General features: G+C 46.0%; 1 protein-coding gene across 2 annotated transcripts; it reads right to left on the minus strand.

Annotated features, from left to right (window-relative positions):
• Positions 1 to 1,186: 1,186 nt before the first annotated feature.
• Positions 1,187 to 18,928, minus strand: mrap2a (melanocortin 2 receptor accessory protein 2a). 2 transcript variants are annotated; one of them, XM_078400247.1, is made up of 4 exons: positions 18,793 to 18,928; positions 10,463 to 10,587; positions 6,768 to 6,867; positions 1,187 to 1,773 (listed from the first exon to the last, which is right to left on the minus strand). In XM_078400247.1, exons 1-4 carry the CDS (start codon positions 18,804 to 18,806, stop codon positions 1,383 to 1,385), a joined length of 630 nt encoding a protein of 209 aa, XP_078256373.1. In that variant the 5' UTR covers positions 18,807 to 18,928; the 3' UTR covers positions 1,187 to 1,382. The 2 variants fall into 2 exon arrangements, with proteins under 2 accessions (XP_078256373.1, XP_078256372.1); XM_078400246.1 differs by having other exon boundaries at positions 1,187 to 1,776.
• Between the last annotated feature and the right edge of the window lie 1,966 nt (positions 18,929 to 20,894).

Here is a 20,894-nt window from a genome sequence, read left to right on the forward strand (position 1 = left end):
CTGTTGAAACGTCCGCAGTCGCCGCTGCCGACTGTCCGAAGCCCTCGCGTCGGGATGATCGAAACTCCCCCGTCGGGACGGTTGAAAACTCTCCGCGGCATGGAGCTCCCGAGTCGGCCCCTTCTTACCAGAGACCGCGGGCTTCACGGTGTTAAAGTCCACAGGTCCCGCGGTTGGAGCTCTCCACAGTTGATCCCCGACAAAGGATCGCAAGCTCCGCGATGTTATAGTCCGCGCCGGGCTGGTCTCCAGGAAAGGCCACCAACTCCTCGATGGTAGGCCGCCTATTTTCCATATACGATATGGAAACAATAGCATTTCCGTCGAGGTTAGAGATTGAAAAAAAGTTTCCCCCAACTCCCCACCCCCCACCCCCCACATAAAACAAACCAAGGAACACTAAAACATACTTTTAACGCATACCTAAAATAACAAAAGCAGAAGAAAGGACAGATAGACTGTTGGCGAGGCAGCCAATGCTGGTGGCGCCACCCGATGGAATGGGATCAAAGGGACATCGCGTGATGGAGGTGCAGAACATGTTGTGTGAAAGGACTTATTAAAATATACAAGAGAACAATGATTGAAAGGTAGTTCATATTAGCTGAAGTGTTTAGTTTAGTTTAGTTTAGAGATACAGCGCAGAAACAGGACCATCGGCCTGCCGAGTCCTCGCCGACCAGCGATCCCCATGTACTAGCACTATCCTACACACACTAGGGACAATTTACAATCTTTACCGAAGCCGATTAACCTACAAACCTGTACGTCTTTGGAGTGTGGGGAGGAAACCGGAGCACCCGGAGAAACCCCATGTGGTCAAGGGGAGAACGTACAAACTCCGTACAAACAGCACCTAAAGTCAGGATCGAACCTGGGCCTCTGCCACTGTAAGGCAGCAACTCCGCCACTACGCCACTGTGCCGCCCAAATGTGTTGAGAGAGAACGGGAAAGTCCTGAAGGAGTAATTACTAAAAAGAAATCAATGACTACTGAAGGGTATTTATTCACAAAATGCTGGAGTAACTCAGCAGGTCAGGCAGCATCTCGGGAGAGAAGGAATGGGTGACGTTTCGGGTCGAGACCCTTCTTCAGACCCGACCCGAAACGTCACCCATTCCTTCTCTCCCGAGATGCTGCCTGACCTGCTGAGTTACTCCAGCATTTTGTGAATAAATACCTTCGATTTGTACCAGCATCTGCAGTTATTTTCTTATACTACTGAAGGGTAGCCTGTTAAAACAGATGGTGTGACATGCGCAGTGAAAGAGAGTAACAAAATAGTACTGGCCAAACACAAACATTATTTTTACAACATTCTGCACAATTCACAATTTTTAAACCATTATATTTCTGTAATTTAGCAGTGTTATTTTATGAGCTAGTCAGATATTTGATGTAGAACCTGCAGCCTCTCTGGCTGGTTAAGAATAAGTGGCTGCTCGCACATCAGTAGATCATCTTCAGTCAGCGAGGAGCTTTGATCTGAGCTCACACAGTTTGGGATGTCAAACTGGCCCAGATAGTCCACGGCATCATCTACCCCATCACTCCTTCCACCTCGTTCTTCAGCGGGAAGGTCATTGTTTCCTGGATCAGATGCTTTGACCATCAATTGTCTTTCCAAATGTCCAACTTTGTTTCCGTAGAAATGAAAGAGAGACCGGGTCTCCTCACCAGCCGGGTGGCAAAAGGCTTTATCCGTTCTGCACGTGAGATAGTTAATGGCAAGGCTGTTTGCTCTTTGTTGCTTTGTGGTGAGGTCCAGGTTTCTGCTAAAAGATCAAGTTTTAGAAAACATTTCTCAGAAACAAAGTACGCAATCAAGAAAAATTATAGATTCATCGAGCAATATTAGACAATAAACAATAGGTGCATTAGTAGGCCATTCGGCCCTTCGAGCCAGCACCGCCATTCAATGCGATCATGGCTGATCAATATTGCAAGGAAACATGCCCAACGGCCCACCTGGTCCATGCCAACCATTATGCCTATCTACGCTAGTCCTGTTTGCCTGCGTTTGGCCCATATCCTTTAGAGAGAGACACAATGTGGAAACAGGCCCTCTTGCGCACAGAGCCCAAGCTGACCAGCCATCATCCTGTACACTAGCACTAATCTACACACAAGGGACAATTTTCAATTTACAGAAGGGGCAATTAACCCACAAACCTGCACGTCTTTGGAGTATGGGAGGAAACCGGAGCACCTGGAGAAAATCCATGCGGTCACAACAAACTCCGTAGACAGCACCCATAGTCAGAATTGAACCTGGATCTCTGGCGCTGTGAGGCAGCAGCTCTACTGCTGTGCCTCTGTGCCGTCCTAATCCTTCTAAACTTTTCCTATCCATGTGCTTTTCCAAATGTCTTTTAAATCTTGTTGTTGTACCTGTATCTGCTGCCACCTCTTACACCATCCTCTTTAAGAGAAACCTGCCTCACAGCTTTCCTTTAAATCTATCCCTTTCTCACCCTAAATCGATGCTTTCAGGCATTAGAATAATCTCAGCCTATCTAAACACTCCTAATGACACAAGTCCTCCAAAATTCCTATTAATCGTTTCTGCTCTTTCTCTCACATAACGTCAATGCTCCTAAGGTGTGGCGATCAAAAAAACACACAACTGTATATACTCCAAAGACGTACAGCTTTGACAATAGACAATAGATAATAGACAATAGGTGCCGGAGTAGGCCATTCGGTCCTTCGAGCCAGCTCAGCCATTCAATGTGATATGGCTGATCATCCACAATCAGTACCCCGTTCCTGCCTTCTCCCCATACCCTCTGACTCCACTATCATTAAGAGCTCTATCTAACTAACTCTCTTGAAAGCATCCAGAGAATTGGCCTCCACTGCCTTCTGAGGCAGAGAATTCCACAGATTTACAGCTCTCTGTGTGAAAAAGTTTTTCCTCATCTCCGTCCTAAATGGCCTACCCTTTATTCTTAACGTGTGGCCCCTCGTTCTGGACTCCCCCAACATTGGGAACATGTTTCCTGCAGGTTTGTAGGTTAATTGGATTGGTAGAATTGTAAATTGTCCCTAGTGTGTGTAGGATAGTGTTAATGTGCGGGGATCGCTGGTCGGCACGGACTCAGTGGGCCGAAGGGCCTGTTTCCGTGCTGTATCTCCAAACTAAACTAAACTAAACTATACTGCAAGAGTGGGCCAACCAATGATTTTTACAACTGTAATATGACATCCCAATTCCTTTTCTCAATGCCTCAAACAATGAAGGCATGGCTGCCATATGTCTTTTTCACACTGGACAGCACAGAAGCGCAGCTGGTAGAGCTGCTGCCTCACAACACCAGGGTTCAATCTTGACCTCGGATGCTGTCTATGTGGAGTTTGCATGTTCTCTCTGTAACCGAGTCAACCACCGGGTGGCGCCAGCAATGGATGCCCTGCCAACAGTCTGCATGTCCTTTCCTTCTTTGTATTTTAATCGTATGTGTTAAATATATATTTTTAGTGTTCTTTAGCTTGTTTTATGTGGGGGTGGGAGTGGGGTGGTGGGAAACTTCTTCTAATCTCCTACCTCGACGGAGATGCGATTTTTTTCCGTATCATATCTCCGTCCGCACTGCGGCCTGACATCGGGGAGTTAGCGGCCTTTGCTGGAGATCGATTTCAAGAGCTCCACCGCGGAAGCCTACGGGACTTTAACATCGCGGAGCCCGCGATCCCTTTATCAGGGATCGACCTCAGAGCTCCAACCGTGGGTGCTTGCGGACATAGCATCACGGAGCTCGCGGTCTCTGGTCAGAGACCGACTTCGGGAGCTCCAAGCCGTGGAAGTTTCGACCGCCCCGACGTGGGAGCTTTGATCGCGCTGATGCGGGAGCATTGACCAGCCCGACACAGGAGCTTCGATCACCCCGACGCGGGAGCCTTGACCGCCGGCTGCGGGAGCTTTGATGGCCCCGACAGATGACTGCCCCGACAGCGAGAGAATAAAGAGGAAGAAATGTGACTTTTTTGCCTTCCATCGCAATGAGGAATGTGGGAAATCCGCTGTGGTGGATGTTTATGTTCTCTGAATGCATTCAAGAGAGAGCTAGATAGAGCTCTTAAGGATAACGGAGTCAGGGGGTATGGGGAGAAGGCAGGAACAGGGTACTGATTGAGAATGATCAGCCATGATCACATTGAATGGTGGTGCTGGCTCGAAGGGCCGAATGGCCTACCTCCTGCACCTATTGTCTATTGTCTATTATGGTAACTTTTATGTTGTTATGTGTCTTGTTGCTTTTTTTTCATATGGCTGTATGGTAATTCGCATATCACTGTACCTTAATTGGTACCTGTGACAACAAAAGACCTTTGAAACCTTTGATCCTTTTGAACTTCCTCCTGATGCTCTGGTTTCCTCCCAGTCCCCAAATAAATGTGTGGGTTTGTCAGATAATTGGCCTCTGTAAAATACTCCTAATGTGCAAGGAGTGGGTGAGAAAGTGGGATCGAGTCGTAGAGACATACAGAGACATACAGTGATACAGTGCCCTTCGGCCCAACAGGCCCTTCGGCCCAACTCTCCCACACCAGCAAACAATGTCCCAGCTACACTAGTCCCACTTGCCTGCGCTTGGTCCATATCCCTCCAAATCTGTCCAATCCATGTTCCTATCTAACTGGTTCTTAAATGTTGGGATAGTCCCAGCCTCAGCTACCTCCTCCGGCAGCTTGTTCCATACACCCACCACCCTTTGTGTGAAAAAGTTACCCCTCGGATTGCTATTAAATCTTTTCCCCTTCACCTTGAATCTATGTCCTCTGGTGCTCGATTCACCTTCTCTGGGCAAGAGACTGTGCATCTACCCAATCTATTCCTCTCATGATTTTGTACACCTCTATAAGATCTCCCCTCATCCTCCTGCACTCCATGGAATAGACATAACATACAACTAGTGTGAACAGGTGTGATTGGCATAGACATGGGCGGGCCGAAGGGCCTGATTTCACGCTGTACCTGGAAGCTAAACTAAACTAAACATATTTTGGAGGCACAAGAAACTGCAGATGCAACCCTTTGCCAATCATGTACATTTTGCACCATTCTGCACTGTTGTTGTTCACCATTACTTTATATATATCAATATATATCAATACTCTAATTTGTTTGTTTGTTTGTTCCTGAACTACAGTCAAAGCGGTACACGATAGCGCAACAATTTTAGGCCCACCTTCCTCACCGTCGTCCCTTTGGTGCTAATGGAAGAAGTTTCATTGAAATCGGGTGTTATATATTAAGTTATTCACATTTTAAAGTTTAAATCTATCTCCTAGGGAGGGAGGGGGAGGGAGGGAGGGAGGAGAGGGGGGGGGGGAGGGGAGAGAGGGGACCGGTGGGGAGAGAGGGGACCGGTGGGGAGGGGAGCGGAGAGGGTGTTGCACCAATGCAGGAGAGGTTTGGGCCCAACTGGTCCACTTGGTGTAGTATATTTATATAATGTTCACTGTGAGATCCATATGAATAATGGATTTCATTGCACTCTGATGTGCATGACAATAAACTAATCTGATCATCCCACTGTTTTGTTCTCTCAGCCTTCAACTATAGTTGAAAGAAAAATAATTGCAGCTATTTTCCTGCACTGTCAATATTGTCTGAAGAAACAAGAACAAATGATGCGGCAATTGTTTGTTTTCCACAACATCAATATCTAAACCACACAGCACGATCAGGTGCCCTTTCAGATAATATAAGACATTGTTAGAGGTGAAGCAAAATAAGGCAGGATTTTTATTATTCAACCACCCTTAAATTAAACCGAACATTTCCAGCTTTATGTTGAAATTATTTGCATGGGGTAATGGTGTGGTACATCAGAGATTTGAGATAACTTTCTGTGTTTCTATCATACCAATTAGATCATTAGTTATAGGAGCAGAATTAAGCCATTCGGCCCATCAAGTCTACTCCACCATTCAATCATGGCTGATCTGTCTTTCAATTATCATATCACAGTCTATCCATCTAAGTAGGAAGGAACTGCAGGTGATAGCCATGAAAAGCTGGAGTAACTCAGCAGGGCAGGCAGCATCTCTGAAGAGAAGGAATGGGTGACATTTCGAGTTGAGATTGAAAGTCTCAGATTGAAAGTCATGGGAAAGGGAAACGAGAGATATAGACGATGATGTAGAGAGATAAAGAACAATGAATGAAAGATATGGATAAAGTAATCATGATAAAGGAAACAGGCCAAGGGCTGAAGGATCGCCCAGTCTATGTTTGGTCTCGCAGAAGATGCAACACCTTACCCAATACCTCCTCCCTCGACTCTGTCCAACAGTCCTTTCAGGTGAGGCAGAGGTTCAGCGAGACCAAACATAGACTGGGCGATCCTTCAGCCTGTGGGCTGTTTCCTTTATCATCGTTATTTTTTTGCATATCTTTCAATCATTCTACATCATCATTTATATGTCTCGTTTCCCTTTCCCTGTGACTTTCAGTCTGAAGAAGGGTCTCAACCCAAAAAGTCACCCGTCCCTTCTCTCCAGAGATGCTGCCTGCCCCGCTGAATTACGCCAGCTTTATCCATCCATCCATCCATCCATCCATCCATCCATCCATCCATCCATCCATCCATCCATCCATCCATCCATCCATCCATCCATCCATCCATCCATCCATCCATCTATCATCTATCATCTATCATCTATCATCTATCATCTATCATCTATCTATCATCAGTGCAGGTGTTATGACTTTAACGGCCTCCATGGGAGTTTCAAGAAGAGCAATGCCTCCACTCACTCTTGGTGTGGTGCTCCCGTCTTGGTCAAGAGCGTCAACACGAAAAACATGAAGAGGACGAACACGGCCAGGCCGACCCAAAACCCAATCACGATGGAGTCTGCAAAAGAGCATTTTGTTTTTCATTCCTGGAGCTTCAATATTAGCACAGTTGCAATGTTTCCCATGAAATAGCAATCTGGTAAATTCTTTTTTGATTGAAAGATAGTATGGTAAAAGGCCCTCCGGCCCACAGAGTCCACGCCAATCATGGATCGCCAGAAAGCACTCGTTCTATGTTATCCCAGAAGATGACTAAGAAGGCAATACGGGGAGAAAAGATGAGGTACGAGGGTAAACTAGCCAAATTTGAGGAAGGATATTCTTGCTATTGAGGGCGTGCAGTGTAGGTTTACTAGGTTAATTCCCGGAATGGCGGGACTGTTATATGTTGAAAGACTAGAGCGACTAGGCTTGTATACACTGGAATTTAGAAGGATGAGAGGAGATCTTATCGAAACGTATAAGATTATTAAGGGGTTGGACACGTTAGAGGCAGGAAACATGTTCCCAATGTTGGGGGAGTCCAGAACAAGGGGCCACAGTTTAAGAATAAGGGGTAGGCCATTTAGAACTGAGATGAGGAAAAACTTTTTCAGTCAGAGAGTTGTGAATCTGTGGAATTCTCTGCCTCAGAAGGCAGTGGAGGCCAATTCTCTGAATGCATTCAAGAGAGAGCTGGATAGAGCTCTTAAGGATAGCGGAGTCAGGGGATATGGGGAGAAGGCAGGGACGGGGTACTGATTGAGAATGATCAGCCATGATCACATTGAATGGCGGTGCTGGCTCGAAGGGCCGAATGGCATCCTCCTGCACCTATTGTCTATTGTCTATCCCCCTTTTTCACATCCACTCATGAGCAGCAATTTACAGAGGCCAATTAGCTCACAAACCTGCATGATTTTAGGATGTGGGAGGAAACCGGAGCACCTGGAGGAAACCCACGCAGTCACAGAGAGAACCTGCAAACTACACGCAGACAGCAACCGAGGTCAGGATCGAACCCAGGTCTCTGGCGCTGTGAGGCAGCAGCTCTACCAGTTGGGCCACACTGTAGCATAGAGAGATGCTGTGCACTTCTATCTGGGTCTAACATTTAGGGATGTGCAGATATGGGTCAAATGTGGGCAAGAGGGACAAAAGACATTAGACAATAGGTGCAAGAGGAGGCCATTCAGCCCTTCGAGCCAGCACCGCTATTCAATGTGATCATGGCTGATCATTTTCAATCAGTACCCCGTTCCTGCCTTCTCCCCATACCCCCTGACTCCGCTATCCTTAAGAGCTCTATCTAGGACTAGTGTAGATGGACAGCATGGGTGAGTTGGGCTGAATGGCTCCAAGCATGACTCCATGGCTAGGTCAGTAATGCTTGGCCTGAATGGCTAATGTTTGCTTTGCAGTCCAGGAGCTTGGAATACATCTTTCAAGGATTCAGTGGTTGGAGCTTATCCCAGGACCACATAGAGGTGATGACGAGGAGCAGACTTTGTCAGGCAATGATATTAATGGCAGAAGCCAAATGTCGTATGTGAATAAAATCAAAATCCAGGCAAGATGACGCCCAAGCCAGGCGACTCTCTGCCTGCTGGTCCCTGAAGCAGATATGCAATCATTCATTACAATCGCTCCACTCTTTAAACCTCTACTCCAATGGCAGCGTTTCTTACTTTATGTTCTTATACTAATCCACGGCATGGTGGCGCAGCGGTAGAGTTGCTGCCTTACAGCGAATGCAGCGCCGGAGACTCGGGTTCGATCCTGACTACGGGCGCCGTCTGTACGGAGTTTGTACGTTCTCCCCGTGACCTGCGTGGGTTTTCTCCGAGATCTTCGGTTTCCTCCCACACTCCAAAGACGTACAGGTATGTAGGTTAATTGGCTGGGCAAATGTTAAAAAAATTGTCCCTAGGATGTAGGATAGTGTTAGTGTGCGGGGATCGCTGGGCGGCGCGGACCCGGTGGGCCGAAGGGCCTGTTTCCGCGCTGTATCTCTAAATCTAAATCTAAAAAATCTAAACATTATTGTCTTTAACCTACTTCCGTACACTGTGGACGGCTTGACTGTAATCGTGTATTGTCTTTCCGCTGACTGGTTAGCACGCAACAAAAGCTTTTCACTGTACCTCGGTACACGTGACGATAACCTAAAAAAATGGGGCAACACTGCCGGAGGTTGCAGGGAGACCTGATAGAAGTATTAGAGGACAAGGCTTTAGAAACATAGAAACCTAGAAAATAGGTGCGAGAGGAGGCCATTTGGCCCTTCGAGCCAGCACCGCCATTCATTGTGATCACGGCTGATCATCTACAATCAGTAACCCGTGCCTGCCTTCTCCTCATATCCCCTTGATTCCACTAACCCATAGAGCTCTATCTAACTCTCTTTTAAATTCATCCAGTGAATTGTCCTCCACTGTCTTCTGTAGCAGAGAATTCCACAAATTCAAAACATCCTCCCCACATCCACTCTGTCCAAGCCTTTTGTAGTATCTTTATTGTTGTTGCATCTCTCTCCTATTTCCTACCCCATTCCTACATATTTTTTAATCCACTTAAAGCTGAACAGAGGTTTTAGAGTTTCATGCACCCGGTTAGTTTTTCTGACTTCCTTGTACACCCTCCTATTTTGTGAAATTCTGCAGCACATGCATTAAATCAAGCCTGCTTTGGGCTACATCAGGATGGCAGGTCTTCAAAATGGTGAGAGATTCTGATCTGAACAGATGGATTCTAATGTGTAGGAAAGAACTGCAGATGCTGATCTATACCCAAAACTTCACCCATTCCTTCTCTCCAGAGATGCTGCCTGTCCCGCTGAGTTACTCCAGCATATTGTGTCTACCCTCGATTTAAACCAAAAATTATATATATATATATTGGAATCCATCAGGAGTAACTCAGCGGGACATATATATATATATTCCTTTATTTGTCCCACACTGAGGAAATTTGCAGTGTTACAGCAGCAACATGGATAGCAAGAGACATTCATTATAAATAAAAATAAAGATAAGGATAATTGTCATAATTTACTGTGTTTTTTTTAAACTGTTACTGATAACTGGTCTGTTGACTGGTCTGCTGGGAGCATTGCTGGTTGTACAGTCTCACAGCAGCGGGAAGGAAGGACCTCCGATATCTCTCCTTCACACACTTGGGGTGAAGGAGTCTGTCACTGAAGGAGCTACTCAGTGCAGTGACAATGTCCTGCATGGGGTGGGAGTCGTTGTCCAGCAGCGATGTTATCTTTGCCATCATCCTCCTCTCTCCCACCGCCTGTACTGAGTCGAGGGGGCAACCCAGGACAGAGCTGGCCTTCCTGACCAGCTTGTCGAGTCTCTTCCCCTCCGTGTCCTGTGTCCTCGTGTGTCCTGTGTTCTTTTCTTTTTTTTGCTGTGTCTTGTGACTGCTGAAATTTCGTTCGGTATTTATACCGAATGACAATAAAGTTCTGTTATACTGTTATACTGTTATAATGTAGGAAACATTACTCCTTAGCCCACAGTCCAATAAGCTCGACACATTGTTGGCCTGATTAAAAAATGATTAGTTTGCCACTTGTAACCCTTGGTGCCGAATGACAAATAAAGCTCTGTTGAACTGTTGAACTGTTGAACATTGGAAGATCATTACTGTTCACATTAAAAACTTACATCTGTGTGCCTTCAGACCTTCAAAGGAAACTGGTTCGTAGTCATAATACTCATAGCCCCAGACATAATCACTGTTAGAGACAGTTGTCTTGTTGGTAGTGGGATTATCCGTAGACATTTCACACCTGTAACAAACCATAACAGCCTGAGTTTGAGTTCAGTTTATTCAGTTTAGTTTATTGTCACATGTACCGAGGTACAGTGAAAGGCTTTTGTTGCGTGCTAACCAGAAAGACAATACATGATTACAATCCTGCTGCTGCCCACAGTGGACAGATACAAGATAAGGAGAATGAGGCGAATAAGGTTCAGTGCAAGATAATGCCTAGTAAAGGCTGAGGTTTCCCAATGAGGACAGTAGCTCAGGACAGCTCTCTGGTTGTGGTAGGATGATTCAGTTGCCTGATAACAGCTGGAAAGAAATTATCCCTGAATCTGGTGATGTGCGTTTTCACACTTCTATACCTTTTGCCCGATGGGAAAGGGGGGAAGAGGAAGTGGCCAGGGTCCTTGATTTGCCGAGGCAGCGTGAGGTATAAATGGTGTCAATGAAAGGGAGGTTGGTTTGTGTGATGGTCTGGGCTGTGTTTGCAATTCTCTGCAATTTCTTGCGTTCTTGGATGGAGCTGTTCCCAAACCATCCTCCAATCAAACCAAAAGTATATTCCAAATAAAATTGCAATGTGCATTCATTAAATAATTGGACTTTAATATAGAAACCTGTCTGCAAATCCATTCAGAGTGCAGGTGGAATCAATTTAGTCATTCAGTGACCCACCGTGTCACATCAAACAAGAACACTTGGATAATTTCCAATACTCAACGATGATGGGTTCCTTTCCAACTGGCTTCGTAACAAAAGAAATTGCGGGGAAAAATTAATTCTCCACAGTTGAACTCAAAAAACACAAGTGTCATATTGCATCTCAACTGATGAAATACAGAGCTGATGATATTGTGACAATGGGCGATATTCACAGGACTATGGTTAGCAAAATCATGGATTAATACTTAGGCTGCTTAAATGACAAACCAGAGGCGGTAAAGGGCCTGTTGATTTTAAGGCGACTGCCGGTGACTAGGCTGTCGCCGAGAGTTCGCCGGGGTGTCGCGGGCATGATCGTGAGGAGTCTTCAATGAATCGTAGCGGATCTCAGCACATCGCAGAAAAAATTTCCTGCTATAAATTTCTCGGCCACAGCTGGCTTGTCGCCAGGTATCGTAGCTTATTGCGGGCGCTGTCGCATGCTGTCCCCAGATTTGCTAGGTTGTCGCAGATGCATTTAGAAGCACGTAATATTAAATTAAGAAAAGGCATTTGAAGATACCAGAAGATAGTTTTGTTTAACCAATTTATTTACCGTCAGAACATTTGACAGGTAGATTGGAGGCGACAGTTTGACGGTCAGGTAAGCGTGGGAATTTCGCGATGTTTCCGAAGACGGTGTAATCTCTTAGCCAGGTGCTAGTTTCACAAAAAAAAAAACTTGTATCGACCTGACTTGGCATTGGCGTGGTCATTGTCGTAGGGTAAAATAAAATTTCGGCGATCTGCTACGACTTTGACAGTCGCCGGCAGTCGCCTTAAAAATCGCGTAGCTGAGACCTTAAGATATTTTAAATTATAGAAAATGATTTTTAAAATGATAGCGGTAGAGTTGCTGCCTCACAGCGCCAGAAACCTGGATTCAATCCTGACTAAAGGTGCTGTCTGTACGGAGTTTGTACCTTCTCCCCGTGACCTGCGTGGGTTTTCTCCGGGTGCTCCAGTTTCCTCCCACACTCCAAAGATAATAATAATAATAATAATATATTCCTTTATTCGTCCCACACCGGGGAAATTTACAGTGTTACAGCAGCAAAGTGGAGAGCAAGAGATCATTCATTATAAATAAAAGATACATAAATTGTCATCAGTTTTCTGTGTGTTCTTAGCTGTTATTGTTGACTCGTCCGCTGGGAGCAGTGCTGGTTGTGCAAAGATGTGTCAGTTTGTAGGATATTTGGCTTGGTATAATTGTAAATTGTCCCTAGTGTGTGTAGGATAGTGTTAGTGTGCGGGGATCATTGGTCGGCGAGGACTCGGTGGGCCAAAGGGCGCTGTACCCCTAAACTAAATTAAACTCAAACTAAAAGAAAAATGAAGCATTTATTACAGTAACCCCCAAAATGGCAGTTCTGATTGTGGTGGCCCTCAGCTCAGTTACAGTTTAATCTCCAAGTGGATGGCCCCAACCCACCCCTCACTGCATTAAACCTGGAGACCATTTGTGCCCCAATTAATATAAATTAAAGACTTGAATGAAGGGATTAAAAGTACCATTAGCAAATTTGCAGATGATAAAAAGCTGGGTGGTAGTGTGAACTATGAGGAAGTTGCTATGAGGTTGCAGGGTGACTTGGACAGGTTGTGTGAGTGGGCGGATGCATGGCAGATGCAGTTTAATGTGGATTAGTGTGAGGTTATCCACTTTGGTGGTAAGAAGAGTATTACCTGAATGGTGTCAAGTTAGGAAAAGGGGACGTACAACGAGATCTGGGTGTCCTCGTGCATCAGTCACTGAAAGGAAGCATGCAGGTACAGCAGGCAGTGAAGAAAGCCAATGGAATGTCATAACAAGAGGAGTTGAGTATAGGAGCAAAGAGGTCCTTCTGCAGTTGTACAGGGCCCTAGTGAGACCACACCTGGAGTACTGTGTGCAGTTCTGGTCTCCAAATTTGAGGAAGGATATTCTTGCTATTGAGGGCATGCAGCATAGGTTTACTAGGTTAATTCCCAGAATGGCGGGACTGTCATATGTGGAAAGACTGGAGCGACTAGGCTTGTATACACTGGAATTTAGAAGGATGAGAGGGGATCTTATCGAAACGTATAAGATTATTAAGGGGTTGGACACGTTAGAGGCAGGAAACATGTTCCTAATGTTGGGGGAGTCCAGAACAAGGGGCCACAGTTTAAGAATAAGGGGTAGGCCATTTAGAACGGAGATGAGGAAAAACTTTTTCAGTCAGAGAGTTGTGAATCTGTGGAATTCTCTGCCTCAGAAGGCAGTGGAGGCCAATTCTCTGTATGCATTCAAGAGAGAGCTAGATAGAGCTCTTAAGGATAGCGGAGTCAGGGGGTATGGGGAGAAGGCAGGAACGGGGTACTGATTGAGAATGATCAGCCATGATCATATTGAATGGCGGTGCTGGCTCGAAGGGCCGAACGGCCTACTCCTGCACCTATTGTTTATTGTCTATTGACCCAACATAGAATAAAAAAGATATATGGGACCAAGCACCAAGCATAACCTTGAATGCAATACAGGTCCACCACTGTATTTTCCGGCAGCCTTGGTTCCTGAACCTTACAGTATTATCATCTGCAGTTCCTGTGTCCCCATCACAGCAAACCAAGTGTCCTCTGTTCCTCTACACAACATCTCCCTTGTGATTCAACCCACTCCTTGCACAGCAGTGCTTTCATTTTTGCTGAGAAGATCACACAGACACTCATCAATTACCCAGTAACTTGAGGAGAAGCCCACATCATGCTCTCTTCCAAATGGATGTCCCTTTAGTAATCATCGGTCTGACAGTTTCACAAGCAATGCCTTCTTAAAGGATCAAATCTCAGGGCACCTTAAGCGTTCGATGCTCCGAGTTGGAGATACATGGTGTGATGTCTTGCAATCGTTCAGTGTAACTAAACTCATATTGAACAAGATCCCAATCAAACCTCTAATGTTTTACTAACTTGCATTGCAGAAAAACATTCACATTAAACCAATAGTTATATTTTGGAAAAAGAATATATAGATGTGTTTCCTCTCAAGGCACACAGTGCTGGAGTAATTCAGCGGGTCAGGCAGCATCTCTGCATAACATGGATAGGTGACATTTCTGGTTGGGACCCTTCTTCATACTAGTACTCGCTTCCCGACCCTAAATGTCACCTATCCATGCTCTCTAGAGTTACTCCAGCACTTTGTGTCTTTTTTTTGGAAACCATCATCTGCAGTTCCTTTTTCTGCATCTCTCCTCTCAACTATCAAGAGTCAAGAGTGTTTTATTGTCATTTGTCCCAGATGATAGAACAAATAAATTCTTACTTGCTGCAGCACAACAGAATATGTAAATGTCACAACGTTTAAGAAACATTTGGACGGGTGGGTCATGGATGGGTTACGTTTAAGGGATCTGGGCCAAATGCAAGCAGGTGTGAGTGGTGTCGATGGGGCATGTTGGTCGGCGTGGGCAAGTTGGGCCGAAGGGCCTTGTATCCACACTGTACAACCTTATTACATGTCGGCATGAACCATCCTTTCTGACAGTTCAGCTTTGGTAAATGAGTATAGACCTAGATTAGAGGGTATTAGATTCTCTGCTGGGTGGGGGCTTGAATGTCGGGAGCCACGACCGCCCCGACGTGCAGCGGCAGCGTGTTCGCCCGCCCCGGACGCGGGGCTTGGGTCGGCCCGCTGCGGACCTTCCACCGTCCGGCGCGGCCTGCAACCACTACAACCTGACCGCGGGAGAAGATGGCAGGGGAAGGGAAAAGACATTGTGGCCTTCCATCACAGTGAGGAGAGGACTGGAGGAGACTCACTGTGATGGATGTTCCTTTTTGGGGTTGTGTAATTTGGGGTTGTGTCATTTGCCTATTTTAATGCTTTTATTGTGTAATTTGCCTATTTTAATGCTTTATTGTTGGACTGTGGGTGACTGAATTTCGTCCAAAAAACTTGTTTTTTGGATGACAAAGATATCTTGAATCTCTTGAATCTTGAATCTTGAATTAGCTAATAAGAGAGGTTGGAATAACTTGTGTTGTTTTCTCTGAAAACAGTTGGAGACCTGATAAGAGTATGTAAAATTCTGAGGGGGTGTTCCATTGGCAAATGGGTGGAGTAAGTGAGAAAGGCTAGAGATGAAAAGGAAACAAAGTGTGTCAGATCTGGAGAGAACGAGTAAAATGCAAAGCTGAAGGGTGGGATGTGGGTAAAGGGGCCAAGGGGGAGGGGAAACAAAGAGGAAAAAAATGGGGTAATTCTCTAATATCAAGTAATCTCATGCCATCCCTCGTTCTTGTCATGTCGTTGACCCCCACCCTAGTACAGTCCCATTCCCTCCTCCCCCCCCCCCCCCCCCGCTCCTTTGTCCTCCTTCTTACATTAATCTGCCATTCATCACCCCTCCATTTCCCCTCGACGTGCGGTTTAGTAAAACATTCAACAAGGTTCTCTGGTCCTGAAGAATAAGGCACGTTGGGTCCATGCATACTTTGGCTGAGGGAATCAAAAATTGGCTTGGTCGTAGAACACCAAGGCTGGTGGCAGAGTCATGTCCAGCAGACGTTTTATTTAGGCTTTACTCTGGACTTCAGAGATATCGTGTGGAAACAGGCCCTTCAACCCACCGAGTCTGTGCTGACCAGCGATCACCCTGTACACCAGCACTCTCCAACACTAGGGACAATTTACAATTTTACGGAGCCAATTAACCTTTAGACCTGTACGTCTTTGGAGTGTGGGTGTTAACCGGAGCACCCGGAGAAAACCCACACGGTCGTGGGGAGAACGTACAAACTCCATACAGACAGCACCCGTAGTCTGGCTCGAACCTGGGTCTATGGCGCTGAAAGGCAGCAACTCTACTGCTGCACCACTGACAGGAGACCTACCAACCATGGTTTTGCACAAATATCAGCAAGGAGGTCTCTGTATTTTATATATACTGTATATATGTAGGCAAAATGGGTGTTGGAGGCCGAGGAACGACCTAATATAAAATGATGAGAGGTATAGATTGGGTAGATAGTCAGAGTCTTAAGGGGGTGGAGAAGGGAAGATGTGACTGCTGGTGGGATCACATTGAAGGTGTCGTAAATGTTGGAGGATGAAGTGTTGGATGCGGAGGTTGGGAGAGTGAAAGGTGAGGACCTGGGGAACTCTATCCTTGTTCCGTCTGGGGTCAGGGGGAGCGAGGGCAGAACTACAAGTTCAAGTTCAAATAGTGAACGGCGGATGTGGAGAGGATGTTTCCACTAGTGGGAGAGTCTAGGACCAGAGGTCATAGCCTCAGAATAAAAGCACGCACCTTTAGAAAGGAGGTGAGGATGAATTTCTTTAGTCAGAAGGTGGTGAATCTGTGGAATTCTTTGCCACAGAGAGCTGTGGAGGCCACGCCAGTGGATATTGTTAAGGCATAGATAGACAGATTCTTGATTACCACAGGGGTTATGGAGAGAAGGCAGGAGAATGGGTTTGAGTTGAAAGAGATCAGCCATGATTGAATGGAGGTGTAGACTTGATGGGCCGAATGGCCTAATTCTTCTATAACTTATGAACCTATTAACTTATTAACTGTGGGACACAGAGGAGACGTGGGTGAGGTTTCCATCCATGACAAAAGATGTTTATTAATACAGTTATAGAGTCAATGTATGCAGAAACAGGTCTCTCGGGCTGCCCGTGACGAGCTTAAAGTACCAATCCATACTAATCTCATTACCCGCAATTGGCCTGTCGCCTTCTATGCGTAACTGCACACAATGCTCAACCACAAGCTCAAATCAATACTAATGTTCCAACTTCTGTTGGAACATTCGTCAAAACATTATTTTGAGGATGAGACTTGAAAGGATCTATAAACAAATCCCCTCTGGGTTCAGAAGATTGAACAATTGAATCGTTCACTGATTGCAGTCAGTGTAGGAAAATAACTTAGCAGATGCTGGTACAAATCGAAGGTATCACAAAATGCTGGAGTAACTCAGCAGGTCAGGCAGCGTCTCTTTTCACAAAATGCTGGTTGCAGTCTCCACTTCTCCACTCGTCAATGTAGCCGTGCAGTTATAGTCACGAAGGGGTCTGTTTCCGTGCTGTATCTCTAAACTAAACTGAGCAGTCTTCTCTCCTTGCCAGTGTGTTCCACCTCTCGATCTGTTATCTTCTACAATGACCGTTGTGTGCCACCTCTGGAAATCCAATGATGGTCCATGCACTGGGTACCCCCTTTACCGCTTGTTATTTGTCAAAGAAACCCCCAGCCAAGTCGATTTTGTTTGGACACGCAAGTGTAACCGCAGAGGCTGGAATGGTGAGTGAAACACAAAGTGCTGGAGGAACTCAACGGGTGGACAGACGACGTTTCCGACCGAGATCCTTATTCAAGCTAATTGATTTTATCTAATTACCTTCATTTTTATTTATTTTTGTTCTTGCACCGCTATTTGCTTTTAATAACAACATCTTATGATCGATGTTAAGTTAAATTTATTTTCTTCCGCATTTAACTTCCCTCTCCTGATATCAGGTCAAACCCGATTCTCAATTCGTCTTGTGTAGGAAATAGACAATAGACAATAGGTGCAGGAGGAGGCCATTCGGCCCTTCGAGCCAGCACCGCCATTCAATGTGATCATGGCCGATCATTCTCAATCAGTACCCCGTTCCTCCCTTCTCCCCATACCCCCTGACTCCGCTATCCTTAAGAGCTCTATCTAGCTCTCTCTTGAATGCATTCAGTGTCCAACTTTAAACCGAAGTTGGACACAAAAATGCAGGAGTAAACCCAGCGGGTCAGGCAGCATCTCAGGAGAGAAGGAATGGGTGACGTTTACAAAATAGGTGACAACTGAATGAAAGATATGCAACAAAAAAAAGTAACAATGGCCTGTTTTCTTTACAAGCTACTTTTTGTTTGCATATATTTAATTCATTTGTCACCTCTTTATCTCTCTAGTGTAAGAAAATAACTGCAGATGCTGGTACAAATCGGAGGTATTTATTCACAAAATACTGGAGTAACTCAGCAGGTCAGGCAGCATCTCAGGAGAGATTCCTTCTCTCCTGAGATGCTGCCTGACCTGCTGAGTTACTCCAGCATTTTGTGAATAAATACCTTCTCTTTATCTCTCTACTACACCGTCTGAAGAAGGGTCTCGACCCGAAACGTCACCCATTCCTTCTCTCCTGAGATGCTGCCTGACCTGCTGAGTTACTCCAGCATTTTGTGAATAAATACCTTCTCTTTATCTCTCTGCTACACCGTCTGAAGAAGGGTCTCGACCCGAAACTCTCCTGAGATGCTGCCTGACCCCCTGAGTTACTCCAGCATTTTGTGTCTACCTTTACCGTCTATTTCTCTCGTTTCCCTCTCCTCCCCTGACAATTTGAAGAAGAAGTAGCCTCGACCCGAATCGTCACCCATTCCTTCTCTCCAGAGATGCTACCTGTCCCGCTGAGTTACTCCAGCATTTTTTGTGTCTATTCTCAATTCGTCTTCCCCATTTAAAAAAGAGGTAGGCTCCCGAATTCGGATGGGAGGGAGAAAGGGTTACCGACCTGAAACGTTTCATCAATTCAACGTTAACCCGCGTCTCTCTCTCCCCGCTGTCGAGGGAATATTCGCAGCGTTCACCTTATTTGGGAACCACACGCTGTCCTCCCGCAACGATGACCTTCTGTGGAGATGCCCGTCTCTCCTCACTCAACTAATGCCAGTCGCCCGCCCGCCCGCCAGCCAGCAACCCGTGTTTTTTCACCAATCCGGCGTGCACAAACCACTGAGTCAGTTACAATGATACAAAGTGGGACGGGATGCAACAGAGCGGCGCTCCAGCAAAGCCCGCTCTCTTGAGATATTGTACAGTGGCGCAGCGGTCGAGTTGCCTTACTGAGACCCCCCCTGCTGTCTGTACGGAGTTTGTACCCTGGGTGCCTGGGTTTTCTCCGAGATCTTCGCTTTTCCTCCCACACTCCAAAGACGTGCAGACAATTAACTCAGCGGGCCAGGTTGCAAGGAAACGTAGAAAATAGGTGCAGGAGTAGGCTTTTAAAATATTTAATGAAGTAAGCCTTTTAAAATTCTTTGAACAGTTTTCATCACAGTTTTTGGTATATTATGCCAGTCCATGTTATTAGACACATAGAAAATAGGTGCAGGAGTAGGCCATTCGGCCCTTCGAGCCTGCACCGCCATTCAATGTGATCATGGCTGATCATCCAACTCAGTATCCCGTACCTGCCTTCTCTCCATACCCCCTGATCCCTTTATCCACAAGGGCCACATCCAACTCCCTCTTAAATATAGCCAATGAACTGGCCTCAACTACCTTCTGTGGCAGAGGATTCCACAGATTCACCACTCCCTGTGTGAAAAAAAACGTTCTCATCTCGGTCCTAAAAGACTTCCCCCTTATCCTTAAACTGTGACCCCTTGTTCTGGACTTCCCCAACATCGGGAACAATCTTCCTGCATCTAGCCTGTCCAACCCCTTAAGAATTTTCTAAGTTTCTATAAGATTCCCCCCTCAATCTTCTAAATTCCAGCGAGTACAAGCCGAGTCTATCCAGTCTTTCTTCATATGAAAGTCCTGCCATCCCAGGAATCAACCTGGTGAACCTTCTCTGTACTCCCTCTATGGCAAGAATGTCTTTCCTCAGGAATAGGTGTCGTTGAATAGGGATCTTATAGAGACATATAAAATTATAAAAGGAATGGACAAGCTAGATGCAGGAAAAATGTTCCCAATGTTGGGGGGAATCCAGAACTAGGGGGCCACGCAGTCTTAGAATAAAGGGGAGGCCATTTAAAACTGAGGTGAGAAGGAACTTTTTCATCCAGAGAGTTGTGAATTTGTGGGATTCTCTGCCACAGAGGCCAGACCACTGGGTGGGTTTAAGAGAGTGTTAGATAGAGCTCTAGGGGCTAGTGGGATCAAGGGATATGGGGAGAAGGCAGGCACGGGTTATTGATTGTGGACGATCAGCCATGATCACAATGAATGGCGGTGATGGCTCGAAGGGTCGAATGGCCTCCTCCTGCACCTATTTTCTATGTTTCTATGTTGTGTGTCGCGATCATATTTCAAACCCTTCTTCATTCCTTCTCTCCACAGAGGCTGCTGAGTTACTCCAGCGTTTTCTCCAGGGCCGCTGACTTACTCCAGCTTTTTGTGTCTATCTTCGGTGCAAAAACCAGCATCTGCAGTTCCTTCCTACACATCTTGTCTGCTCCCCTTTTCTTTCACACATAGGGAGGTGGGTGTGTGGGACGGAGCTAGCAGAGGATTGCAAGTTACTTGGCTTGGTGTAAATGTAAATTATCCCTACTGTGTGTGATTTTTCCCAGAGATGCCGCCTGACCCGCTGAGTTACTCCAGCATTTTTTGTGTCTATCTTCGGTCTGCATTTGCATCCGAACCGCTGTTCGCCGTATCTCTAAACTGAACTGAATGCCATCTCCCAGGCTGACCCGGAGCAAGACTGCGGCTGCAGTAGACACGCAATGGTGCTGAGAAACAATAGACAATAGGTGCAGGAGGAGGCCATTCGGCCCTTCGAGCCAGCACCGCCATTCAATGTGATCATGGCTGATCATTCTCAATCAGTACCACGTTCCTGCCTTCTCCCCATACCCCCTGACTCTGCTATCCTTAAGAGCT

Source organism: Rhinoraja longicauda, chromosome 5, assembly GCF_053455715.1.
Source record: "Rhinoraja longicauda isolate Sanriku21f chromosome 5, sRhiLon1.1, whole genome shotgun sequence".
In the NCBI taxonomy this organism is placed as follows: domain Eukaryota; kingdom Metazoa; phylum Chordata; class Chondrichthyes; order Rajiformes; family Arhynchobatidae; genus Rhinoraja; species Rhinoraja longicauda.

Excerpts from the sequence above, each read along its gene's own strand:
- mrap2a (XM_078400246.1), bottom strand. Across the intron at positions 6,868-10,462 it reads AGGTCTGAAGGCACACAGAT|ACTCCATCGTGATTGGGTTT; the intron begins GTAAGTTTTTAA and ends GCTCTTTTGCAG. Across the intron at positions 1,777-6,767 it reads ACGGGAGCACCACACCAAGA|CAGAAACCTGGACCTCACCA; the intron begins GTGAGTGGAGGC and ends TTGATCTTTTAG.